This window comes from Grammomys surdaster, unplaced genomic scaffold (genome assembly GCF_004785775.1).
Source record: "Grammomys surdaster isolate TR1022 unplaced genomic scaffold, NIH_TR_1.0 126185, whole genome shotgun sequence".
Lineage (NCBI taxonomy): Eukaryota > Metazoa > Chordata > Mammalia > Rodentia > Muridae > Grammomys > Grammomys surdaster.
Genome location: NW_021620991.1, coordinates 3,216,539 through 3,242,757, shown reverse-complemented (window position 1 = coordinate 3,242,757; position 26,219 = coordinate 3,216,539). Strand labels below are relative to the sequence as shown.

The window sequence follows — 26,219 nt, the reverse complement described above, 5'->3', positions numbered from 1 at the left end:
CCCACCCCAGCCTCCCCTTACTCCCTGAGCCCCAGTACCCCCCACCCTAGTCTCCTATCACTCCCTGAGCCCCAGTACCCCCCACCCCAGCCTCGCATCACTCCCTGAGCCCCAGTACCCCCACCCCAGCCTCCCCTCACTCCCTGAGCCCCAGTACCCCCACCCCAGGGCCTATGTATCGCTCTTCATGCGCCACCTGTGTGAGCCGGGCGCAGACGGCGCGGAGACCTTCGCAGACGGCGTGCCCCGGGAGGGCCTGTCCAGGCAGCACGTGCTCACGCGTATCGGGGTCATGTCGCTGGTTAGGAAGAAGGTGGGTGAGTAAGCCTCTACTAGCCTTCTGGCTGGCATGTGGCCCTGACAGTGCCAAAGGACAAATGCCTACCTCAGGCCACACAGCTACCTAGGCCTGAGACAGACCAAAGGGAGACTGGAACCCCGTGGGGTGAGGGTTGGGAGACTGAGGGCCGGAAGGTGGGCTCTAAGGAATGGGGGGACACTGGCAGAAGTTTGGGTCAGAAGGGTGTTTGACCTTATTAACCTTGGGCAGGGCAGCACCCCAAACCCACGGCACTCTCCGTCTTGTGGGCTGTCTCCGAGAGGTGACCACTGTCCCTTCCTGCCCCAGGTGCAGGAGTTTGAACATGTCAACGGGAAGTACAGCACCCCAGACCTGGTCCCCGAGGGGCCCGAGGGCAAGAAGCCAGGCGAGGTCATCTCCTCAGACCCTAACACTCCCGTGCCTGCCAGCCCTGCACAGCTCCCGTCGGCTCCACTGGGCCTGCCAGGTCTGGGCTTCGGGAGAGTCTGGGAGAGCTTTTGGGTCACGGGAGGTGAACCAAGTAAGACACAATGTGTGAAGGTCCATCCGGCCCAAACAACGTGTCAGACTTTTAGCCACAGCTTTGAGTCCGTACTCACACAGGTGCCACACAATCTGCCTTTCTAAAGCCACTGGCTAGTGCCTCCTGCTGAACATCCCCCCTAAAAAGAAATCCAACCTCGGGCCACACCCCTCTCCTGCTTCCAGTGGGTAACTGTGATGCTGGGCTCACTCCAGCCTGACAGTACCTGTTGTGGCCTCACCAGCCAGGCCAAGGTCCTTTTTAGGAAAAGGTCTGAGTTGGAAGCCTGGCCTGGAGCCCCACTCATCCTGAGCTCCAAAAAGAAATCCAACCCTGGGCCACACCCCTCTTCTGCTCCCAGTGGGTAACTGCGATGCTGGGCTCACTCCAGCCTGACAGTACCTGTTGTGGCCTTACCAGCCAGGCCAAGGTCCTACAAAGGTCTGAGTTGGAAGCCTGGCCTGGAGCCCTGCTCATCCTGAGCTCCTGAACGTGTCTCCCATTGAGGAGCACCCGCAAAACCAGGCCTCTCTTTCATCTCCCTCCACCCCGTGCCCTGCCTTGTTCTGTCTATACCTACCTGTCTCACCTCTTTTCCCTTGATACTGCAGATAAAATGGAAGCCCAGCTGGGCTACACGGATGAGAAGGAGTCAGGCATGCAGAAGCCAAAGAAGTCCCTGGAAATCCAGGTATGGAAGTCACTGGTGGCCTGTGGAAAATGTGGGCGGGGCTTGGTCAGACCCAGCTGGGTAAACCCCAGCCTTCCTGGTTTCCCAGTTCTGTTTGCTGGGCCTGGAGGACCAGGCAGGGAGCAAGGGGAGACATGTGGGTTGGTTGTGCTACCAACCAGAGCACATTCCCTGCCCTGCATTCCTGCTGAGGCCCAGGTCCTGCAGCTCCCTAGCTTGTCCTTCTAGGCCCTGCCAACTTCCCTGGACAGAGTAGAGGGTGAAGACAAGCATCAGAGCTCAGACGGCAAGGACAGAGCTCGGGAGGAGAGGATGGAAGAGGTGGAGAAGGCCCAGGGCTCTCCGGAGCAGCCACTGAAAGGTAGGGCTCTTTCAGAACAGTGCACATCCTCTGAAGCCTCGGGCAAGTCAGGGAACCATACTCCAGTCTGTACCCTGCCTAGGTGTTGGCTGTGTCCCGTCGCCTGCCAGTGGAAGGGGTAAGGGGTCTCTCTCTATCCAGACTCTAATCCTGTCCTGTAGAGTCTGAGGTCCTTGATGTTTTGATGACAAGGTTCTTGTTTGAAAACAAGAGTGTACCGGCTACTGTCAAACTTGCCTTCTGGCTTAACTCAGCTGGAGTTTGTAAATGCCTTTTGAGTACTGGAAAAAGACATCTGGGTGTAAGGTTCTTACTACGGTTCCAGATCATTAGGGTGGAGCCTGTTAATTAATTATACTGCTAAGGTCTTATTTTAATCTACTTGATGGTGTTCGCTACGACCAGTCAAGTCTTGAGAAAATTTATGTTACAATCTCACTGTGATTGCAGTGCCAGACCAGACCATGTGGTTAGCTGAGTATTTGTTTTGGCGTTTAGTATCTTTCTGCTGAAGAAGCTTCAGGTAGTCGGTGGTAATTATCATCCCTCTTCGTAGATTTGGCTTTCAAGTTTACTTTGGGAGGTTGGGAGATGTCTCGGTTTGTAAGGCAAAGAAAACTCAACCCCAAACCAACCCTTCCCCCCACAACCAACTAACCCCAGAATACAGAACATACCAGTAAGCCCAGGGCTGGGGACACTGGGAGACAGGAGCCCTGGGGCTTGCTGGTCAATGTAGTCAAATCCAGGCTTAATAGGACTGTCTCAAAAACACAAGGAGGACGATAATTAAGGATGACACTAGCGCCCCCCTCTGGCCTTCACACTCACTTGCACACACCCTTTGCACGTGCACGCACAAACTCATGTGCGCACATCTATTTTGACTGACATGTGGGTTACTTTGGTTTAACGTGTGTTTGGTATACCTGGATCGAAGGTGGGTTTTTCTAAGGCCCTTGTAGAGAGGCCAGGCCTACCTCCCAGGGAGCTCTCTAGGCTATGCCTGTTGGAGTCTGAGTTCTGATGGGTAGGGGGTCCCTCTCTGCCCACGAGCACCCCTTCCTTGTTTTGTTTGCAGAGGAAGTGCTGCCGGACAAGGAACCAATCCCAGACAAACAGGAGCTGAGCCTGAGTCACAGCAGCGATTTCAGGCCAGGTGGGTACTTATTCCTGTGTCCTGCCTCATGCCTCCTGGTCAGCCACCTGGGTGCTGTCTGGGGGTCCCTGTTGAAGCCAGAGAACTGGAGCCTGAACTTACAAGTTCCTCCTATCTCAGGAGACAGACTCATCTCACCCTTCCCCCATACCTTCTGTCACCCCGGTCATCCAGAGAGGGAGAAGAGTTGTCACAGACATCTGTGGCTCAGGTTCTTTGGTCTAGAGCAGCTACCCTCTGTCAGATTTGATTTCTCCTTCATGGTGTTCTGAGCTTCTCATCTGGTGGGGGGAGGGGTGCTAGGGCCTGGAACCAGCCTCTCTGCTCAGGATGGAAGCGGGTGGGGTGATTCTCCTTTTCTAAGGGCCCAAGTGATGAGCACCCAGCATCCCGGTGCCAGACAGGGCTTTGAGTAATGCCTTCTAGATAAATGGTGAACATGGCCTGTCCCCTCTCCCACCCCAGACGACGCCAAGGCTGAGGAGAAGGAGCCCATGGAGACTCAGCAAAACGGCGACAGAGAGGAAGACGAGGAGGGCAAGAAAGAAGACAAGAACGGGAAATTCAAATTCATGTTCAACATTGCAGATGGCGGTTTCACAGGTGTGGAGGCGGATCCATAGACTGGCACCTGGCTCTTGGTCCCACTTCCTCACTGTGGCTCCCAGGAGTCTGGGTCGATGTAATCTTACTCTGAGGTGTGAATGTTTGATGATGGTCCATCGTATGCCCCTCTTAGCAATACTGGAGCAACGGGCCTCTGATGGCTGGTGCCTGGGGAGCCGGGGGTTGGGGGGATCTCCACTCTGCTTACAATGGCCTCTTTCTTCAGAGCTGCACACGCTGTGGCAGAATGAGGAACGGGCGGCTGTGTCCTCGGGGAAAATCTACGAAATCTGGCACCGCCGTCATGACTACTGGCTGCTGGCAGGCATCGTGACGTATCCTTGCTCAGTCAGGAATCTGGTCGGTTTCTCTGGTCCTAGGGACCCACAGGCACCAGGGAGGACCTTCCTTCATCTCCCAGCTTCTGGCGATTTCCCAAAACCTTGATGCTCCTTGGCAAGCCTCTGTGTCTCTCTGTCATGTTCTGTTGTCATCTGGCCATCTGGCTGCGTCGTGCCCCAACCCCTTTTCCTGAAACATTTGTTGGATTTAGGGCCCTCATCCCCTTTTTGATCACTTCTGGATAAGGCCATGCTGTTAGATTTTAGAGGCTAGGGCTTACACGTGTCCATGTTGGCCTGTCTGACATCTGTCCGAGCCTGCTAATGTCACCGATGTCTTCATTGCCGGCATGCTTCTCTTGCAGCTGAGGCTGTGACTTGCCCGGGTGCGCACAGACAGCAAGCTGGGACCCAGTTGCTCCCACGTCACCCTTACTGTCAAACCCCTCATTCTCGTGACCAGCTTCATCCTTAACTGTACCCCGCAGGCATGGCTATGCCCGCTGGCAGGACATTCAGAATGACCCGAGGTACATGATCCTCAATGAACCTTTCAAGTCTGAGATCCACAAGGGTAACTACCTGGAAATGAAGAACAAGTTTTTGGCCCGTAGGTTCAAGGTAGGCCTTCAAGGATGCTAGCTTCCTGACCCATCCCTGTACCAGCTTCCTGACCCATCCCTGTACCTAGACCTGAGCCAGGCTCTCGGAGGAGACGGTCAACCCATACAGGCATTGACTGAGCAGTGTGTGAGCATTCTCCACTGCTCAGGGGATGCTCTTGGAGAAGTCGGTTTGTGGAACATTCCTAAGGCCAATAGAGTAGGCTAAGAGGGACGATAGACGGAGAGCCTCCTCCCCTTTCAGCCCAGAGCCTCAGCTTCAGTGGGTGCCAGCTGGGGGGGAGGAACACAGTGACTCTGTGGGAGGAGGGGCCAGTCCAGTGCTGTCCACCCCACCCCCCCCAGCTGCTGGAGCAGGCGCTGGTGATCGAGGAACAGCTCCGGAGGGCAGCGTACCTCAACATGACCCAGGATCCCAACCACCCAGCCATGGCGCTCAATGCTCGCCTGGCAGAGGTAGAGTGCCTTGCTGAGAGCCACCAGCACCTATCCAAGGAGTCCCTCGCCGGGAACAAGCCTGCCAACGCTGTCCTGCACAAGGGTGAGTGAGTCTGCTCCTCACCGCTCGGGGAGCACCTCCAATCTTGCCCAGGGAGCACGCTTGGCTTAGACTGGAAGTATTGTTAGGAGGGTAGATGCGCAGAGGGTGAAGCCTCTGGGACCAGGAGATACAGTTCTGTTCTAGAGCCTCAGTTTACCTGCAGGGAAACGAGGTCCACCCTTTTTAAGTCCTTCACAGAGATACCAGCAAGGGGGGGGCATCCAGAGTCAAGGGTCTGGAGGTTTTTTTTCCTCTCAGGAGAGACCCCTGGAGGAGTTTTCCTTGCAAACCTTGTTTCCCCAAACGGCCATCCCGGGCTTCCCAGGCTCTCGGAGAGCCTGGTGAGGAACGTCCCACGGTGTCCACTTTTGGATGTGTGCGGTGACGCTTGTACGAGCACCTTCCTGGCCGCCACCTGTGCGGCAGCTGTGGAGGGCAGACCCAAGCCCTCCATTCTCAGGCCCTCCCACCCCGCAGTCCTGAACCAGCTGGAGGAGCTGCTGAGTGACATGAAAGCGGACGTGACACGTTTGCCCTCCATGTTGTCACGCATCCCTCCGGTGGCCGCCCGTCTGCAGATGTCCGAGCGCAGCATACTGAGTCGCCTGACCAACCGTGCCGGTGACCCCACCATCCAGCAGGTCAGGTTTGGCCTGCACACTGCATCGCGGGCCTGAGTCCCCCTGTCGCAGGGGTGGGTATCCCTGGGTGGGGACTGGGCGGTGTTCTGGTTGTCACCTGTAAAGCTGGTCCTTGCCTCCAGGGCGCTTTCGGCTCCTCTCAGATGTACAACAACAGCTTTGGGCCCAACTTCCGGGGCCCTGGACCGGGAGGGATTGTCAACTACAACCAGATGCCCCTGGGGCCCTATGTGACCGGTAGGTCCCCATCCGCTTCCGGGCAGCATGCACACAGTGCCCCTTTGGGGCCCAGCCTGCCCGGCGCTGGGGATACCAGGCAAGCCCATACTCTGATCTCTTCTTGGCAGACATCTAGCGGTCCTCGTGACTTCCCCCTGTTTCAGCGCTCCTTTCCAGCTGAGGTGAGGGTGCTTGCTGGTCACCCCACTGTCCCACATGCTCCAGTGTGTTCCATCTGTGCATTCACTGATTCACACCTCTGAGCCTTGAAGACTTAGGTGTCTGGAAGCTCTTGTGTCACATTCTAGCTTAGACTTGGTCATGGCTGTGTGTGTGTGTGTGTGCGTGCATGTGTGTGCTTGTGGACATCTGTATGCGCAAATGTGTTCTTTGCCATGCGGTCATGGCTTTGCGTGTGTGCACGTGTATGTGTATGCATACGGTGTGTGTGTATGTATGTTTGTATGTGTGTGTATGTATATGCATATGGACATCTGTATGTGCACATACATGTTATTGGTCCCATGTGATCATGGCTTTGTGTATGTGTGTGGATATCTGTATGTGCACATGTGTTTTTGGCCATGTGGTCATTGGCCCCATGTAGTCATGGCTTTGCATATGTGTGTGTGTATATAACATCTGTATGTTCACATGTGTTCTTGGCCATGTGTCATTGGCCCCATGTGATCATGGCTTTGTGTGTGTACATGTATGTGTGTGTCTATGTGTATGTGTGAATGTGTGTATATGAGTGTGTGTATGTGTACGTGTGTGTGTGTACAACTATATGTACACATGTTCTTGGCCATGTGTCATTGGTCCCATGTGATCATGGTTTTGCACATGTGTGTACATGCATGTGGACATCTGTAATTGCATATGTCTTCTTGGCCATGTGTCACTGGTCCCATTAATCTCTGCTCCTACCCTGAAGCCTGTCCTGCCTCCACCGTCCTGCATGATGGTTGGCCCCATGGGTAGTTGCTGCTTGTCTCATACCCAGGTTCTCTGTTCAGGACCGGGCAGGGGGTGTGCCTGAAAGCTTGAGTGTGTTGATGGCTTTGGGAGTGGAGAAGAGGGCAATTCAGAGAGGTCACTAGTCCTGATGGCTCTCTCCAAGACCTGTCTGTTCCTGTAAGGCAGATTCCAGGCCAGAGGCTTCCAGGCTGAGCTTGCTGGGTGCTGGGGCTCCAGTGCTGGAGTGCAGCTCACATCAAGCCCAAAGGCCAATGGCTAGATCCTCTTAATTCTGGGACCCTCTCTGACCATAACTGTGACCAGTATGGACAGCCAGGTGCCTCTGGATACCTGGCCACCCAGTCTTATTAACCGCTGGTTTGCCTTTCACAGCCAAGCCACCTGCCCAACCCCCACGGGAGAGAAAAGCTACAGCCCTTTTAGGAGTTGGTGCTGTGTCGGGGTACAGAAGGGAAACCAAGCAGTTCTATCACGCGGAGGACAGGCCCAGGCTGGCTGCACCAGAGTCGAGAAGTGCCACCTCATCGTAGTTGAAGCCGCCTTCTGCACAGCATCCCATTGACGGCCACGCCCGGCAAGGTCCCGGCGCCTTTTCCAGAGTGACTTACTTAGAGGGAATTCCATTTACCTATACTTTTATTTTGCACTTTCCTACTGAAGATGCGAACGTGTTTGTCTTGATAAAAAGTTGGATGACGTGTGGAAGATTCAGATTCACGACACTCCTGTCTGTCACCGGCTCCAGATCTCAAGGGGAAGCTCTTTGGAGGCCCTTGGTGCTGCTGTTCTATGGACTCACTGCGGCCCCGGGAGACTGCAGCATCCAGTGTTCTGGAAAAACCCTTAGTGTGTCCCCCGCTCCCCATCTGGACCCGTGTGACTGCCCTTCCGCTCCAGACCCCTGTCTGCTTGGGACCCTAGTGCTAGCGGGGGAGGGGATCGGGTCTGGAGAGTGGCTGCCTAACCTGCTGATGCCCAGCTCGGGAGACCACCAGGTATACTCCATTTCCTGGCAGGAGCGCATATCTCAAGGGCTCTGGAATCTCTTGTTTCCAGTGGACGTGTGGTGACATCGGTGATGTGTGGCAGACTGAAGTGAGGGTACTTCAGAGGGTGGAACAGACTTAGACCTGGGCCAAAGCTCCTGCAGGGGTTTCTGGACATTTTCTGTTTGCAGGTGTGAGGTGTAGACAGGTGCGAGCCGGTGTCTCAGAGAGGGTCGTGTTTGTTGGGTGGCCCTGAGAGACATGTACCATTCACTCACCTTGGCACAGACTTCCCTATGCAGAGCATTCTGGGCCACAGATGCCAACCAGGGCTGAATTTATCTCTGTTGTCTTGGTCCTAGAGAGGCCTTGACTAGGGCAATATCTGCATGGAGTAGGGGCCACAGGAGCCTTTGTTGGTCCTCAGAGGGTATGGAGAGGGCTGTGCTTGGAGGTGGGTCTGGAGCCGAAGGCTTCTTTAAATCCTTACTAGCTGGAGCCTTCATGGCCTCTGGCCTTACTTCCTGCAGGGAAAACTTAGAGTGCTGGGATCATCTTCCCATGTCACTGTTGGCACGACAGCTTGTCTTGCTCTACCCCCCAGGCTGTGGCACCATGTAATGGTCCATGCTGGGGTGTGGGTGGATGGAGCCTGCCAGGCTCCAGGCCTGTGTCTGACCTTCTCACTGGTCCTGGCTCAACCTGCAGATATCCTGGGGTTCAGTTTATTCTGATGATGATGAAGGGGCTTGGAGAGAGAAGCCAGTTGGGTCCGGGGGAGATTGGAAAGGGTCAGATTCTCCCTGGAAAAGGAGTTGGGGGTATGCAGCATCACTGGGCCCACCAAGAATGGGGTCAGGTCTCCGTGGCTTGTTTTGAGGACACTTGGGCAGGTGGCTGGCCTTTACTTAGCCCATATGTGCACATCTGTAACATAGTTCCTCCTCTGCTCCTGGAGGGCTGGACCCCCATCGATTCTTCTACTGTGGCACTTCTACACTTGAGTGTCTATCCAAATCTTAAGGCCAGCAACTGGCTGCACACTGTGGGTAGGCGAGGGCGGGGAAGGGGGCTCTGGTCACAGACAGGACCTCTGCAGGCTTGAGTGCATTATGATGGCTGACACCCTCACCGCCCCCCCCCCCCCCCGCCGCTCTCTAAGAAGGGTTGTCCTCTGCACGGGAGTGTCTTCCCTAACTCGCTCCCCAACCCAGGGCCTCTGTGCTAATCCCATCGGTCAAGACGGTCAGTCCTGTTGGCCTCATTCGGAATCGTGTGGCCTCCTTTGCCATAGCGACACCCTGAGACTTGGGCCTGCAGGCTCACGTGGGGCGGAATAGGGTCTGTGTCTCTGACCTCAGGGGTTCATCCCTTCTCTGAGGACTTCCCCCAGGAATCTTGCTCTGTCTGTCCATCTCTGCTTTTTCCTAGGCCATTCCCACCCTCTGTGGCCTTCTCCTCTCCACAGTCACCTTGACCTGAGTGAGCCCCCTGCTGGCTTGGGAGGGCCTATGTTCCCTGTGCCCAGGCAGCTGGGGAGAGGACAGAGTCCTTCAGAGTGTTCTCATCTTGGCCCTTCAGCTATCTCCTGCTGGATAATCATGGGAGAGAGGTGGGATCTTGAGGTGGCTCTAGTTTTGCTGCTGATAGAATTGGGTCCTCAGGCCTGAGCTGTCAGAGCCGCAGTGACATTTCCGGCTACTTTGGCTTGCTTGATTCTGTAGGATTTCTGTGGAAGGTGTGGGGTGGCTCTCAGGTGACATAGGGGGGTTTAGGTCAAAGCTACAACATCTGAGGGCACCCCCCTCACGCACTCCTGCTGTGAACTGCTTCCTCTGCTTCCTATCCTCCAGGGCCACCTGTGAGTCAGGGTTCCCTCCCCCATCCTCTGGGTGCTCCCTAACCCATGTGGGCTGCTGGCTCAGTGACACCTGCAACCTGTCCAAGTCTTGAGTCCTGCAGGGGGGCACACTGAGGGTGGCCTGGGGGCCAGGGATCTTTGTAGTCTGATAGAATGGGCAAGCATTGATACTTGGAGCTTCTAATGTGTACCAAGGAAGGTGGCTGGGGGCCTAGGCTGCCCCTCCCTCCAACTTCACTGTCTTGGCCTACCCACAAGGGTGGACAGCCCCACCCACACCCCCACGGCGCTCCTGCACAGAGCACAGCAAGGAGGAGGAAGCCAACCTGCCCTATTTATATACCCGGAAGTTTACAGGTTGTGGCGCGTCAGCCCAAAGTCTTTGGTGTCCTCGTGTTTATGGATATTTTCCCTCTTAATTTTCAGATTTTTTTTTAAAACAAAAGTATTTTTTTAGGTACGATAACCCAGAAAGGGCCTGTTGGGTGTGTGTGTATATGTCCTGAGCTCTCCACATAGGCACCTAGGGACCAGAGCCCAGGTCAGAGGCATCTCTTCCACCTGGCCTGGAGAGGAGGAAGGGCCCCCCTGCTGCCTGCCAGGGTCAAGCTAGACTGCAGGGAGTTCTCTTCCTGCTCAGGCCGGCCTGGCATTTGTCCCATCCTTGCCCAATCCAGCACACCCTGATGAAGTCAGAGTAGGTGCTCGGCGCCAGCTGGGAGCATCTCACCAGGGGTCCCAAGGGCACATACGGGAGACCCTCTGAAGGCTGTCCTGGGGAAGGCTGGACGGACTAGCCAGTGTTATCTCCACTTGTATTCTCTGTGTGTATGTTTTGGTTTCTGTGTTTTAATAAACCCTTTGGGAAGGGACGGAATTGCTGTAGTTCTTAGCCTCGGTGATTTAGGTCGGGGATGCACTGAGTGGTCGGGGAGGTGAGGGTCCTTTCCCAAAACTTCTACACTTATGGTTGGTATCCACAGTTCAGGGCTCACAAGGAAGGAGGGGAAACCTTAAGTAGCAGTGTTGCTGGAGGACACGCCTCCTACAGGTACCCCCCCAAGACACATTGCTGTGATCCATGTGCTTCTCCAAACACACCAACAGGAGAGTGACAGCCGGCTAGTCCCTAAAAGGCATGGTGCTCCCCAACCGTCAGCCCTGGGCCTTTGGAGGCATCAGCAGAGCCGGGCTGGTGCACAGGCTTCAGCGATGTCATCTGGGAGAGGTCGGGGTGGATCTTGTGACTTTCCCTACCCCATTTCCATGCCCTGTACTTGGTCCCTTCCCCCATCTTGTCCTTAGCTGTAGAGTTGGCTTCGGGGTGGGTGGGGGGTGGGGAACCCAAGACCTCAGCTCCCTGCAGTTGGCAGCTCTGCCCTCCCTCTGGGGCTGCCTCTGAGGAAAGGAGAGGACAGAAACACGGAGACCAGAGGGCTCGGGTTTTATTTGCCATTCCATAAATACGGGCCGCACCTTGGTCTGAGTCTGTCGGGAAGCTGGAGGCGTTTGCGTCGGCCTGGTGGGGTGCAGTTAGCGAGGAGCCACGCCCATTAAAATGGAGAGAAAGCACATTATGTACACAAGAGCAGGCACGCGGGTGCCCTGCTGTGCCTCAGGACCTTGGGTCTGGGATGAGCAGGAGCTGGGTGCCAGCTCTGTTCCTCTACGTAGCTCTCCTCCTGCACCAGGCCCGGCAGGCAGACTGCTTCAAGAAGGTGGAGAGAGGCTGGCTTGGGGTGACCAGCAGGCAGCTGGGCTAAAGGGAGGAGAGGCCATGGAGGAAGGAGATGGCCTCAGACTCTTCGAGGGTTGGGGCAAGCTCCCCGTGATGGGCTGTCTGCACTTGATCGACTTCTGTGGCCTCCCAAGCCCCTCCTCCTCCACAGCCCGCCACAGAAGCTTAAGAAGCCAATCCCCGACTCTTCAAGAGTGTGTATGGAAGAAAACATCTCAGAAACACTTGGTTAAAATGTCTTCTGCATCTCGGGCTCCTGTGGGCCTTAGCCCTGCAGACTGTTTTCCTATTTCTTGCACATACCCAGCCAGAGCGTAGCTCTGAGGTGTGGTTCACAGGCAGGCAGCGGCTCCTACTGTGGGCATCCCTGCATGCCTGGCCCACCTAGCAAGCAGGGCCAGGGCCAGCTGTGTGGACAGGTCTGGTACTTCCTGCTGCGCCACTGCAGGGCCCTGTCCAGGAAGCTGGCTCCTCTAGCAGGCATGGAAGTACCAGAGTCCAGTGTCCTCCATCCCCACACCCACAGGGCTGCTTCTGAGGTCTCAGGGGTCAGCTCTATGAGCGGCGAAGGTTTGAGAGCCCAGGTTTTTCAGAGGGGGGTTGTATGTGTGAGAGGAAGCTACCCACCCTGTCTGCCTTTCTTCTTGTCTACTCCCCATAACCCTACCCTAGTTCTCACCTCTGCCTAGCCTTAAGAACAGCAGGGAGGAGCCTTGGAATAGCAGCTACAGAAGGCGAAGCCAGGGTGCTATGCATCCAGGGCTTGTGTCTGGGAGCTGGCCATAGCCTGTCCAGGGCAGGAGGCTGGTTTCCTAGGGAGCCAGCTGGGTAGGACCCTGTCCCCCAGAGCATCACAAGACCATGGGATTGGGCCTCCAGGCAGCATTTGCTGCCCAAACCTGCAGGCTTCCCGGCACCAACACCCATGTGGCTCCCACTGAAAAGGGGCTGTCCATCCTTCCCACTCTCTCTCTCCCCATCCCGCCCTGGGCCAGCATGAGGGTGCGCAGAAGGGAATGGGGGTCCTAGCCATTTTTTCCCAGGGAGAGGCCCTGGGGGATCTATTCTTACAACACAGAGATTATTACTGAAGTTCTCCCTTAGTCCCTTAGCTTTCATCAATGGAAACCCCAGGGGGCTCTAAGTGCTTCATCCGTGCAAGAGCCCACATCATGAGCCCACTGCTCTGGGCACAGCAGAGGTACTGGAGGAAGGTCTGTGAAGGCTTGGGCCCAGCCTGCTGCCACCTGCCTGTGGTGGGGCCAGCTGCCACACTTGTCCATGAGTGTCTGTCTTGAGAGGCATTCTGCAATGGGCTCCATGTGGGGCTCGGCAGTTGTATGCAGGGCGGAAGACGCTGGGAAAGCCAGCTGGGATCCCTGCCCCTGCCAGCAAGGGTAAGGGTGGGCGCCAAGGGCCAGCTGGGTAGAATCCCAGCCAAGGCCCGGTGCACATGTGGGGCAGGTCAAGGCCTGGGAAGAGTGGGATCCCAGGTCAGCCTTGAACAAAGTGCCTGATGTCCCTGGAAAGAGGGAGGCCCTGCTCTCACCATCAGGACTCTGGGAGAAGGGTGCACACCCCTGTGCTGAGACAGAGGTTTCTTGGCAGAGAGGCCAGCCCTGCCTGCTCTGAGGACCTCCACCCGGCCATGGCTTCTAGAATCCCCATGAAGGGCCATGGCTGGGGGCAAGTGTTTCTTCTTGAAGGATAAGCAGAGGTGGTGGGCTTGGGTGGGAGCCTCTGGATGTCTCCCTGATTGATGCCATCTTCTGGCATCCGTCGGACAGTATCCAGTGAGGAAGCGGCAGGCGGCATCTGGCGGTGACTTTGGAGATCAGTTTCCGGTAACGTCTGGGCATAGTGTTTTCCCCCCCTTGGATGTGAACCACACTCTGCATTTGGCTTTGAAACAGCAGAAGCGAGCGAAGAGAGACAAGGAGGGTGGAACTGTCCGAGCGGGGGCGGGCAGAGGGAACCGGGAACTGTCCGAGCAGGGGCGGGGTAACTTAGGATCTGTAGTCCTTTTTGCTGTAGGGTTTATTGCCCAGAATGCTGTCGATCTCGTGGACGATGGAAGACGACAATTTTGGAAGGACCTGCGTGCAAGGATAAGAGTGTAGCGGAGAGGTGGGTGACTCTTCCCAGTGTCTCATGGTTCTATGCTTTTCACCCACCAGGGATCCAGCCTTGGCTACCATCATTAGGTCCTATCAGGTCTTTCGGTCTGAACTTGGCCTCCCTCTATGCCAAGAGTCCCAGCAAAAGCCTTCTAAACGCCCAGCTGGGGCACGCCCTGTTCCACGTTAAACCTCCATCTCAGCTCCAGGGCATGCCCCTCTGCTCCAGATCCTCTGACCTCCCGTTACCCAGACGGCTCTTTGCTGAGTAGCTGCACAGCTCCTTCGTGCCTTTCTGAGTTTGTTTCAAGGGCTCCTTTCCTTTGAAGGCCCTCGGGTCTCTAATGCCTCTGCCCCCTGCATTCTGCATCTCTGCCTACTCTGGCCTCTCCGTTCACAGTGGTGGCTCGACACACCCACTCACAACGTTTGAGTCTGATTCTGTGAGGACCAGCTCTGCACAAGCAGGGCTCGCTGCCATCCCTGTATGTCCTATACTCCTGGAAGGGTGTCCAGTGAAGCTGTGTCTCCAGGAAGGCTGGGGCTACCTGAGCCCCGAGCAGGGCCTCAAATCTCACCTGTATTGCTCCAATGTTCTCCATAAGTTGTTCTGCATTGGAAGCACCCAGAAGCACAGAGCTGACACCTTCGTTCCTCAGGCACCAGGCTGTGGGCAGCAAGACCAGAGGTGAGGGCGGGACCTTCTGCAGAGCCTGTCTGAGTATGCTTGGGCAAAAAGGTACTGGAGCTCTTGTCTGGGGTCTGAGGGTACCTGGAATGCTCACTAGTTCTGGGAGAGTTTGCCCAAGGGGTATCTAGAAGAAGTTCTGGCCACATTGCCTCTGCTGGAGAGGCGGCCCAAGTGTTTAAAAGACTCCTTCTATCCTCCATGACCCCTGGCTAGCTGGCCTGAAGGTCTAGGCTGGTGGTCTAGGCTCTTAAAGAGACACAGATTCCAACACTGCCCCTGACAGTCCTTACCTTAGCCATCATGGGGGTGCTGTCCAGAGGTCCCTACCTTTCTTTCCTCAGTGTAGCTAGACAAGTACCTAAAGACAGCTGGGGAAGGTGTAGCTCAGGCCCTCGGGGAACCCCAGGAACAAGTGTCTCACTACTCTACCCAAGCCCATTACCTATGGCCAGCTGGGGTAGGGTGCAGCCTAGGCGCTCGGCAATGGCCTGGAGTTCCTTCAGCTTGGCCTGCTGGCGGCGACCCTCTTCACTCAGGATCTTGTCCTTCAGCCACTGGTAGCCCTGCGAAGGGGAAAGCCCTGGTAAGGGAAGGTCCCTGGATCTCCAGATGCAGGTAGCTGACTGGCTCCTCTAGAGACTCCTTCCTGGCTCTTTGGTCCCCTGGTCTCATGTTTGCCTTGGGCCAGACTTAGACAGAACCTTCCATATCATGAAGGAGATGGTTTGTGGTGGATTGACCCAACCCTGAGCCAGAGGCACAGGCTGTCCACCATTGGCCCCAGAGGAGCCTTCTAGGACTCAGGCTGGGGAGACAGTGAGACATAATGTTGGGGTTCAGGGCTCTTGTCTCTTGAATATGAACATTCTCATGCTTCCTGGGTATTCAGCAAGGGTATGGGTTTGGACTTTGGGCCAACTCTTAAGCTTTGGGGTCTCCGTGATGGGAGTGTGGGATGATCACAGAGAGGGAACATACCATACATCAGCGGACCAGCCTGTACTGTGAATGTCAAACCATGGAAGAGGCCAAGGTAGGGGAGTGGTTCATGGGCCTGCTTACCTGGGGCCAGCCCGACAGGTACCAATGGCATCCCTCCCACACCCAGCTGTGCTCACCTTCAGGGAGGCTCTGGAGTAAGGCGGGATCCCACTGTCATACTTTCCTGAGACGATGCCGCAGGCCAGAGGGGACCAGGTCATGGCACCTACTCCTGAGAGAGTGCAAGAGAGAGCAGGTGAGGCCAAGCTGGGGCCTGAGGGAGGTGAGGAGCGGCTGTCCGGCGAGGTAGGACGGACAGTACCCACCTATCTTGTGGAACAGCTCTGGCAGTTGGACCTCCACCTTCTCCCTCTGGAACATGTGATACTCGGCTTGCTCGCAGATGGGCGGGATCAAGTTGAACTGTCGAGCCACTGAGTAGGCCTCCTGTGGTACGGAAGCAGCACATTGCCATCAGCACACTGCCCAGCACACTGCCGTCAGCAGACCTGCGGCCCCAGGGGCTGTGCTGCTCCTTCCACTACCCACCCCCACCCTCTGAGAATCCTAGGCAGGCCCCTGTGAGCCGGAAGAGCGTGGGCTTTGGAATCCAAAGACAACGGTCCTTGGAGGAGCTGCAATGTAGTAACACATGGGGCTGGGGCAAATGGTTCGTGGTACCTCAGTTTCCCCATTTGTCATACGGTTCCAATGAGTCAAGGTGTTTGTAGCCCTTCTAATTGGGCCTGGCTTATGAGTGGCACTCACAGTTTGCCTGCTGGACAGCATGGCTGTTGCTCTGTGTCTCTGGACCTATGGTGAAGGTGGTGGTAGCAATTGCCTTTGGGAGGTAGGAGCTCTATTGACCCTGGGATCAGGAGCTTGGGGCCTTGGCTTGAAGGTGCTCCCTCAAATTTCACGGATGGGGTGAGCTCGCTACTGTTTGTAGACAGCTGTATGGTGGAGGACAAGCTTGCCACTTAGGGAGGCCCCTGTCCTGCTCTGGTCTGAGACTCAGCTTCCTCATCTATAAAGTGGGATAATGACACTCAGATTTTTCTGAGCCCTGTGCCGGCAGTGCCTAGTCAGAGCAAGATGCATGACAAAGGCTCCAGAATGCACTGGAAAGCTGAGTTAGGCCAGTGTCTTCTTAAGTCCCCCAGGATTTGAAACAAAACCCCATCTGCACTTCCTGCCATCACAGGATGAAGCAGGAGCCAGCTATTCACTGCAGCTACAGCTATGGAATGCTGGGATGCTGGGCATGGGTGGGGTGAGGTGAGATGTGGAGCGGGAGGCGGTGTGGTCAGGAAAGAGCCTCTGCTATGCCCCTGGCCTCAGGCTGCAGGATGAAGGCAGTCTCTTCATCTGGGCACTCCCTTCAGGGGATCTGTCGACAGGGACATCCTGCTGACTCTTCCTGGGAACCACAGAATACCTAGGGACATAGGCTGCTCTAGCCTCTGGCTCCCATGGAAGAAGAGGACAATTATTGGGGTGCTTTCCTGAGAATATGGACGAAGGGAGAAACCACGGATTAACAGAAATTCGGATCCCAGCCTCTGGGTCAGTCATTTTCTCTGACTGGTATCAGTCTTGAATTAAGGCAGTGTGACCTTAAGAGTGGAACTTCGCCGGGCGGTGGTGGCACATGCCTTTAATCCCAGCACTTGGGAGGCAGAGGCAGGCAGATTTCTGAGTTCGAGGCCAGCCTGGTCTACAGAGTGAGTTCCAGGACAGCCAGGGCTACACAGAGAAACCCTGTCTCGAAAAACAAAAAAACAAAACAAAACAAAAAAAAAGAGTGAGACTTCACCCCGATCTTTGATCTCCCCGTTGGAGACACGGGTCATCATCAGCATTTGCCTCCTGTGGTACTATAGAAGTTAAATCTCAAATCTAGCAGAACACCCTAGCGAGCGGCAAGCAGCGTAGGTGCCGCAGATCGCTTAGGCTCTAAGATCATGCTTCAGGTTTCCTATAGGTTTTCTGGAGAAGCCTCAGAGCAGGCCATGAGGGTAAGCTATGCCAGCAGGCTTGTTCTATAGATATGGAAACTGAGTCTCTGAGGGCAAGCTGTCACCCATGCAGGACCATGTAGGGCCATGTGTTCCTGTGAGTCAAGCTGAGACCCACAGGTCTGCCAACCACACCCCCACCGTGCACATGTGCCCAGAGTCCAGTTTCTCCTCCCACAACCACCCCCTCCCCACGCCTGTGGACACATGGGCGTCACCCTACCATGATCTCCATGGAGCTCCAGCGTGATGTGCCCCAGTACATGGCCATTCCCTGGTTGATGACATGGGTCATGGCCCGCACAGTCTCTGAGAGAGAGAGAAGAGACCATGTTTGGGAGAGCTGGGGCTCAGGGCCAGCCTGGGGATGGTCTGCAGATGCAGGTGGTGTGCCAGGAGGAGGGAGCAGGCTGCAAAGGCATCTTGCAAGCAGTGTACTTCCTGGCTCCCAGAGCTGGGGGTGGGTGTTGGGAAGGGGAGATTCCCGGAGAAAAGAAAATGGACCGGAAATCCCGAAGACAAGTTCTCTGACAAGGTTAGGCATGCCTGGATCCTTGGGAAAGGTTTATAGATAGGTAGACTGATGTCTCCGTGGCTGGCTACGGAAAGGAAAGATGATGAAGGCCAGGAGAGGGTCTTAGACTCTAGAATGAGGAAATGAAAGCCCTGATCACTGAGGGGGACCAGCTGGATGAAGGTGACAGTCAGCCTGGCCACGGTATCGCTGCTGTTAGCAAAGCTTGCAAATGCAGCTCCTCAGGCTCCAGAAGGCCACTCTCACTGGGGGCAGGAGGATTTCGGGGAGGGAAGGATGGTTGGAGTCTGCAGGGGGCAAAGGCAGGCCCTTGAGGCTGGGCTTTCTTGTCTCAGTGCCTGGGGAGCCAGAAGCAGAAGTTGAAAGTTTTGGGGAGATAATGTCCAGGTTGGAGTCTCCCTTAGTACATGCTATTCTCAGGGCAGCGGGGCATGGGAGGGAGTGTGTGTGTGTGTGTGTGGGTAACTGTCCTTCTGTGAGGGGTCAAGGTCTGGAGCAAATAGCTGTAGGGTTTCACAAAAGCCAAGACTTCCAACATCCCAAGGAGTTAACAACTGAACCCCTACCCCATCTTCTTCTAGGGCAAGAGTAGGACTCTCTCAACCCCAACAACACAGTCTTCCTTATAGTCCAGAGTTTGGGGGGCATAAAAAATCTTCCTGTTGAAAGTATAAAAGGGATTTGGAGAAGAATGAGATCACCAGGGTGGGAGGAGAACAAGAGGGTGGTGGTGGGGAGTGCGGTGGGAATACATTATACACGTGTAGGAACAGGTCGGAACAGAAGCCATCACGACGGACAGTCCTACGAGCTGGTTTAAACACCCTGCCACGTGTAGACCTTCTCCCTTGGCTGTTTTGCCTCTTAGGGATCTGTTGGTTGTTAAAACAGAAGGTGGCCCTGGTGGGGGTGAGGGCCGGCTCCGTGGATTTCCCGCAGGTCTGATACAGTGCTTGCAAGGTTGACAGCCAAAGGCAGGGTAGGAATGGAGAGGGGGCAAGTGTTTCTAAAATCGTAGTGGTAACATCTGCCTCTTCTCCGAATGCTCCACCCATCCCGGCGCCAGATACCCGGACACAGCGAGAGAAGGGAGGGGAGGAGGAAGACAATGCCAGAGCTGTTCTGGGAGCCTGCCTCCAATGGGCACTGGACTCACTACCTCCTGGAATGGGGTGCAGTGCTGGCACCTGTCTGCCCTGTTTGGGGGTCTCTTACTCATTTTGGGTCCCTATACTTCTTTGGCTAACGTCTACTTATGGTGGAATCCAGGGCGTCCTCATATCTGGTACCAAGTCCGCACGGCTTCTGGTAGAGTGGTCCCAGTAAGTTCACCCAGAATGCCAGGGAAGTCACATTTTACGCTGTACCCACAGGGCAACTCTGCCCTTGCCTGTCTTCTGAGGTCAGGGACTGTGGCTCTTTGGGGTCTTCTTTGCCCTGCCTAGGTAAGGGACATATGAGTAGAGAGGTTGGGTCTTCTGGGACCTTTAAATGACATGGTTTACATCCAGAAGAGGTCATCTAGAGGGTTCCGGGGCCTACTCAACGGAGGCCGGGCTCCTCAATGGGCTGTCCTTGTTAAGATGTTTAGAAACACTCTTGGGGGCACCCCAGACCATGCAGCGTGGTTCCCCTATTCTTTTCAGCCAAGGCTTAGGTCCACATGCCAGAGACAGGGAGGCCAAGAGGACAGCTCACAGGAGTCCCTCTCCCCAGGATCCCCCAGAGCTCTGTTTGGTCACGGTTATGAAGATCACAGCCAGGGGGTCTGCACTATGCCCTTCCCATGCAGTGAGAGAGATGGAGACAGTCTGGCACCTGGGAATCAGGCAGATGGACAGGAGTCTGCTGTGACTGGCTGCTCTGAGGGGCAAGGGAACCTAGGTCCCGGGGGGATCTGGGCAGAGGTAGGCTCCATGTCGAACACATGTTCAGGAGTACTGTGCACCCACTCCAACATGTCAGTGGACTCTGAAACAGTGACACTTAGGGACGACTGTCTTTCACCTCAATAATTAATACGGCTGGACAGAAGCAGGGGGTGCCAACTCCTTCCAGCTGCAGCCAAAACCCAGGGCATCTCTGCAGCATCACAAATAATACATAGGAGGGGTCAGGTGGCAGCACCAGGTGGCAGGTAGATGTCCTTCCAGTGTGGAACGCTGCCCAGCTCCTAGGGAGACAAAGGCTTACCCTTGGGGGTGGGGTTCTAGGGCCCTTTGCTGATTGTGGGGGGCAGATACCAAGCATGGCACACGGAAGCCCTGGGCCTCAGCATCATGCCAGCTCACATACATATTCTCCAAGGACGAGAATCACTCCATTTCGATGGATTGTCCTGGGTGCTGAGTAGACACGAACGACCACAGAGCCAGGACGCTCACAAGGAACCAGCATGGTAGACAGGACAGCTTGTTGGCTGGTGTTCTGTGCCTCTGTTGGAGGCTAGAACTTAACAAGTGTTAGCTATGAAAGAGATTGAGTCCCGGGAGATTAGGGGTCCCAGGATCCTTCTGGAAACCTAGTCCTTCCTAAACTTTCCTATCGTATCATCCAAGGTCAAGTTCCCAGGTAGGGACTGGAGCATCCTCAGATCAAGAGAAGACCCTGGCAGAAAGCCAGCCGGCCACCGCAGGTCACGGCACCGCAAGCATGGAGGGGGGGGGGGACATGCACGCTGGGAGGGAGGGGATGGGGGATGGCAGCGCAGATGGACAGCAAGGGACAGCTCCGCCGACACCATTTTGCTTTCCCTTTGCTTGCACGATGTCCTCACGGGGCACGTCCCCACCCCTTATGCATTTTATGGAGAAGTTTGTCATGGGGGGGGGCAGAGCATCGTGAATAAAAGTACTGTCTCATAAAATGCAGCTCGGACAGAGAGTCAATAGTCGGCTGAGGGTACTGTGTACCTTCAATGATGAATGTCCGTGACTTGAAGGAACTAAATGGGTCCCCTGCTGATAAAAGAAAGGTTTAAAAAGACCAGAGTTTATCGCTGTGGGAACAGAGGCCTGGTATGATCGAGGGCAGGATAGAAGGGCACAAATCATTGCACAGAACAGAGTTCTGTTAAAAAGAAAGGATATATATATATATATACACACACACACACACAATTGTGGTGTATATATATAAAAGCAAACGGAAACAAAATAACCAGTTCAACTTAACCTCCCGAGTCCCTGAAGCAGCGAAGCATAAATGAGAAGATGCCGAGGCAGCAGGTGGGAGAGATGGAGGGACCGGGAGTCGAGGGAATAAATAAACGCTAAAGAAACCCAGACATCTCTTCAAAGCACTGAGTGCTCAGTCTCCTTCAGGCAATAAGACCCTAATAGAGCACACAACCTCTAAGCCCTCCCCATGGTGGGGGACCAGAATGAAAGAGTGCAGTGGTCCCCTCAACGCTGTGCAAAATACCAACTGCTGAGCAAAGAGAGCGCAACTAGGGGAGAAGTCTTGAATGAGATCGGGACCTGGGGCCATCCCTCCCCCACCCAGGGGCCTGGCCACATTCGTCCTGAGTGCCCAGTGTGGGTGTGCTTGACAGTCACCAGAACCTCAGAGCAGCTGGCTCTGCCCTGCACGAACTGGCTAGGGGGATAACGGGTCGACCTACCTTCCATGGGCGTGTTGGGGTCTGGGCGGTTGGCAAAAACCACATCCACATACTCCAGCTGCATCCGCTCCAGGGAGGCTTTCAGTCCTGGGGGAAGAACAGGAGGGTCAGCTGCTTGAGCTTCTAGACCCTCCCTGGGCCTGGCTTTGGGGGCAGGAGAGGGATGAGGGGAGGCTCGTGTCATGTAGAGTTTTTTTTTTTTTTCATGCAGGTTCGTGTCTCAAGATGTCAAGACGTGAGACCCATCCTAAGGGAGCGGGCCATTCCAGAGGTTCTCGGGAGAGCCACAGGCCAAATGTCCAGAGGCCAAATGATTACATGCCTGTTGGGCCACTCTCAGGACCCGGTGGTCTGTGCAGTGACAAGCAGAGCTGGCACCACAGAAGGAGGGAGCAGTATAAAGGCTGCCGGTGTTGGACACACACAAGTCACTAACCCACACCTCCCAACGGCTTGGAGCCAACAGCTAGGGCAAAGGCTGGGTCTGAGGTGGGAGGGCCGGGTACCAAGGCCGCCGTTATGATGAAGAATACTACTTCAAGTAAACATGACTGGAGGGAGAGGCAGAGCCTTCATCCAGTCACCTCCACTCTGGGCTGCATGTCTGACAGTCCCGGCAGCCCTGAAGGGGGGGGCTATGCCCTCACAGGCCTGCTTTCTAGACCCTTTGACACAAGCTCAGGGAAGTGATGGTTCTCCCCCAAGAGCAATCAGCCAGCAAACGCTCAGCCTGCCCTGAAACCTGGCCAGCTCTGTCCAGGCTCATTGCAGCCTTTGTTCAGTAGTGGGGCTCACCCACGCAACCCTTGCAGGTTCAACCCTTTCCCCCACTTCATATCTTTTTGGAGCAGAAGGGAATGGTCAAAGGAGGGCTCTGTGCACCCCAGGGTCGAGGCCTGGGCTGGATCGTTGAGGAAAAGGGTGGGCTACTACGCTTCTTAGCTTTATTCATGTGCAGGGGACACCATGGTTAGAGTCCTTCCTCACCTTCGATTATGTGCTTCCGGGAAAGGCCTCTCTCGGTCTCCGCTCTGAAAAACAGACCAACAGGGCGGGAGATGTTGCAGTTGGTTTATATTTATGATCTGATGTCAGGAGAAAAGCAGGTCAGGAAATTTGACATCCGTGGGTGACAACTACAGGCTCAGGTGGATTCCCAGACGCTGTCCCCAGGGTGGCATGGGGACAAGGAGGACTCTGGTTTTCAATATCACCTCTCTGCTCAGCTTGGATTTATTTACGTATGTTTTTTGAGATAGTTCTCTCTACTTAGCTCATCACCACGAGCCTCAAATCCTCATCACCGCAAACTCTTAATCCTCCTGTCTCAGCTTCCCAAGTATCGGGGTTAAAGCCCAGTTACAGATTTTTTAAGTTAAGAACGAGTCATATATGTTTTTAAAATTTCTTTTCTTTTTTTTTTTTTGACAAGGTTTCATGTGTCCCAGGCTAGCCTCAAATTTATTACATAGCCATGGACGCCCTTCAGTTTCTGCTTCCACTGCCTCGGAAGTGCTGTAATTACAGGCATGAACTAGCACACTTATCTTGTCGGATCTGAGGATGGAAAGCAGGTCTTCATGCATGCCTGGCAAACACTCTTCTAACTGAGCCTCCTCCTCAGCCTAGAAATCATACAACCCTCCTGAGATGAACTCTGCCCTACAGAGAATATAAACTCGGACACCTGGAGACAGGCAGAGTGAGTGATATAGGTGTCCCAGGGACTTTAAGATGGTTTAGACAGCTCACCATTATCTGTTTCTAGAATGTTTATAATGTCATCATGTAAGTATAAATAATAAAAGTTAAGCAGTGTTTGAGTGACAGACAAACTTGGCCAAAGCTCCTTGCAAGTTTGGGAATACGTCAATGGCTGTGATCCCGACCAGAATGGGTGCCAGCCTGCGGGTGGCTGTGCAGAGGCCAACATGCCCTCCCTCCTCAAGACTACGGTGTGACCCTGGGCCCAGCCTTGCACGCAAGTGCTGTCTCCGCAGGAGCTGGGGCTGTGGTGAGCAGTTACCTCTGGGAGCACTGCAGCCCCGCACTTACTTTCCACCCCAGAAGATCTTGGTGGTGATGACAAGGCTGGACCGTCTGCAGGATAGAAGAGAGGGAGGGTGTTACTGGACCTGGCTGGTCCTTGCGGTGGCCTTCCCTCGGCTTATACCTGGGGGTGGGTCGCTCTCTGTCTCTCTCTGTCTCTCTCTGTGTCTCTCTCTGTGTCTCTCTCTGTGTCTCTCTGTCTCTCTCTCTCTCTGTCTCTCTCTCTCTGTCTCTCTCTCTCTCTGAAGTTCAGTGTGAATGGGCGTTTCTGAATTGTGACACTTTTGCCAGGTGCTGAGCCCAGAGTTTGGATCTCCTCACTAAAAGATGTAGCCAAGCTCTCAACACTGCAGCTTGGGAGCTGGGCTTTCAGTGTCTCCTCACAGCGATGGAACAGTGCCTAACACAGGTTCCCATTCTGCTACCTTTGAACTCCATCACCTTCTAAGCACCGAGGGACGTGACGCAGCTGGGTGCTGGGCTGAACCCTGCCACCCCCAGGTCTAGCACAGTCCTGCCAGGCTAGCTTGGTGACTCTCAGGTCCAGACAGCCTCCCCCTATTCACACACTGGTCCCTTTACAGATTGGGACAGTGAGGTCCTTGGCTGAGGTAGAGAAGATGGGGTCCAGCTGAGAGTCAAAGGCTTTCACGTGAACCTGTCATGCCCAGGCCTCCCAGGAACGCATGTGCAGTTCATTTTGGCTGACCTTCCCATGAATCTCTGTGAGTGAAGAAAGACAAAGGTGTGTGTGTGTGTGTATGTGTGTGTGAGTGTGTGTATGTGTGTATGTGTGTGTATGTGTGTGAGTGTGTGTATGTGTGTTTGTGAGTGTAAGTGTGCATGTGCGCATGTGTGTGCATGCACATGTGTATGTGTGTGTGTGTGTGTGCGTGTGTTAGGGAGGGCTAGGACCAATCACAAGAAGAATCACTTTGCCTCAGAGAACTGAACTGTGCACCTACTTAGGGACACGACGAACCCTGTACCACAAGCCTCAGCTGCTGGCATGTCGCCCACTGTGGTATGAAGGCCCACTCCCTCTGGAGGGACAGGAGCTACTTCTGTTCTGAGAAGTCCTCCCTTTCAGCTGGACCAACTGAATGACCCAAGGCTTCGCATGAACAGGAAGGCCACGGGCAGTATTTTCTGTGTGCATGGCAGGGTTTCATGTGGCTGAGGTGACCTCGACTCGCCGATTATTTTGTTTCTTACCTCCTGAGTACTTGGGATTACAGTGTGCCTGGACCACCCCGCCTCATTTATGCAGTGCTGGGAATTGAACCCATGGCTGGTGAGCACCCTCCCAACACTCCTATCCCTCAGCAGTTCTCTTGTTCCAGCCTAGCACTGGCCCTCGCAGTATACTTAGTTAACTCCTCCATAAAAATAAGAAGAGGGTGAAAGAAGAAAAGGGGCTGGCGGTCTGGCTCAGTGAGGAAGGGTATGTGCTGACAAGCTCGATGCCCTGAGCTGGTACAATGTGCCACGTCCCCACCGTGTGTAAATAATTCAAAGGCAATTAAAAAAAAAACATGCAAGGGACTGATGGTCCACCCTGTGGTAATCAGGAAGGAACAATCCACAAACTCTCATGGTTCTCACTGCAGGGCTATCCAAGCCCAGGCTTGCCCCAGACAGATGGCTTGCCCACCCTTGCCAGGAACCCCAGCATGCATTTGCCTGTGCCGCATCCCCGCCCCCATCCCCAGCCTTTCTTGTGTGCCCTGAAGACAGACCACAGAGAACCAGATAATTACCTCCATCCCTTCTTCTTAATGATGTTTCCTAATACCACTTCAGCCCTGCAAAGCAAGAGAGAAAGAGAGGCAGACATGGGGATTTCATCAGTGCATAACGGAAAGAAAAAAAAAAAATCAAACCCAGCCCCACCGTGACAATGGGCCATCAGGTCTCCTCTGTGAAAATACCACTGGGGTTGGAACACCAGGCTGCCTATGTGGCTTTGGCCCTGCAGCTCATTCCAGAAGGGCTAAGGCCTGCAACCGTCCAGGACTGGAAGCAGGGGCTCTGCTAGTCCCCGGATGCAAAGGCCTGTGTCTCTAGGTCTTGTCTAGCGGCAGCGGCAGCACCTTTGCACGTGCAGGGAAGGAAAGGTTCCCCAGAACACTGTTTCCTTTACTGGCTACAGATATACTGGCTACTGTGTATGGGTAAAATGTAACAATGTAACAGGTGAATCTGTTTGCAAAAGGTAAGCCATGCTCAAGGGCTATTCTCTGCGTGCAGAAAGAATGCACTTTCTGCGGCCAGCGCGTAGGGCTTCCAACAAAGCCTGTGTGTCTGCCTACTTTGCGAGTGCCTGTCTTCTTTGTGCGTGTGTGTGCACACATGTGTGTATGTGCGTGCCTGTGTTGGCGTGCAGTTTGCTTCTCTCTAAAACAACAGAGAGCCACCCAGCCCACTGCCTGTTCTTGGCATGGCTCAGGTTCCTGCTCCAAACTGGGGCCAGCTGGGGTCACAAGCTGGCTGTTCCAGCCTCCCCTGGCACAGCAGTGCAGATTAACTTTTAAGAACTTTCTGCTTGTAGCAAAATGTTTCTAAGCAAAAACAACAGACGGAAAATGATCCAAACCCAGTGCTACATTCCAA

General features: G+C 54.7%; 2 protein-coding genes across 5 annotated transcripts in view; one reads left to right on the top strand and one right to left on the bottom strand.

Moving 5' to 3' along the window:
* The window catches only part of Chd5 (chromodomain helicase DNA binding protein 5), a 49,359-nt gene extending 41,391 nt beyond the window's left edge, over nt 1-7,968 (top strand). The window contains exons 30-42 of one of the 2 annotated variants that reach the window (XM_028757833.1): nt 169-313; nt 629-788; nt 1,457-1,536; nt 1,765-1,897; nt 2,979-3,056; nt 3,522-3,659; nt 3,889-3,997; nt 4,492-4,624; nt 4,972-5,167; nt 5,645-5,808; nt 5,931-6,045; nt 6,156-6,209; nt 7,381-7,968. In XM_028757833.1, the coding sequence (XP_028613666.1) occupies nt 169-313; nt 629-788; nt 1,457-1,536; nt 1,765-1,897; nt 2,979-3,056; nt 3,522-3,659; nt 3,889-3,997; nt 4,492-4,624; nt 4,972-5,167; nt 5,645-5,808; nt 5,931-6,045; nt 6,156-6,163 (1,459 nt within the window). In that variant the 3' untranslated portion in view covers nt 6,164-6,209; nt 7,381-7,968. The remainder of the gene's footprint in view (nt 1-168; nt 314-628; nt 789-1,456; nt 1,537-1,764; nt 1,898-2,978; nt 3,057-3,521; nt 3,660-3,888; nt 3,998-4,491; nt 4,625-4,971; nt 5,168-5,644; nt 5,809-5,930; nt 6,046-6,155; nt 6,210-7,380) is intronic. The other variant, XM_028757834.1, reaches the window with a different exon arrangement.
* Nucleotides 7,969-11,283: 3,315 nt separating this feature from the next.
* Kcnab2 (potassium voltage-gated channel subfamily A regulatory beta subunit 2) overlaps nt 11,284-26,219 on the bottom strand; it is an 85,023-nt gene continuing 70,087 nt past the window's right edge. For all 3 annotated transcript variants that reach the window (XM_028757864.1, XM_028757863.1, XM_028757865.1), the window contains 10 exons: nt 25,367-25,411; nt 23,613-23,657; nt 22,545-22,588; nt 21,558-21,644; nt 17,624-17,709; nt 15,709-15,829; nt 15,520-15,614; nt 14,844-14,964; nt 14,289-14,377; nt 11,284-13,689 (listed from right to left, as the gene is read on the bottom strand). In XM_028757864.1, the coding sequence (XP_028613697.1) occupies nt 13,600-13,689; nt 14,289-14,377; nt 14,844-14,964; nt 15,520-15,614; nt 15,709-15,829; nt 17,624-17,709; nt 21,558-21,644; nt 22,545-22,588; nt 23,613-23,657; nt 25,367-25,411 (823 nt within the window). In that variant the 3' untranslated portion in view covers nt 11,284-13,599. The remainder of the gene's footprint in view (nt 13,690-14,288; nt 14,378-14,843; nt 14,965-15,519; nt 15,615-15,708; nt 15,830-17,623; nt 17,710-21,557; nt 21,645-22,544; nt 22,589-23,612; nt 23,658-25,366; nt 25,412-26,219) is intronic.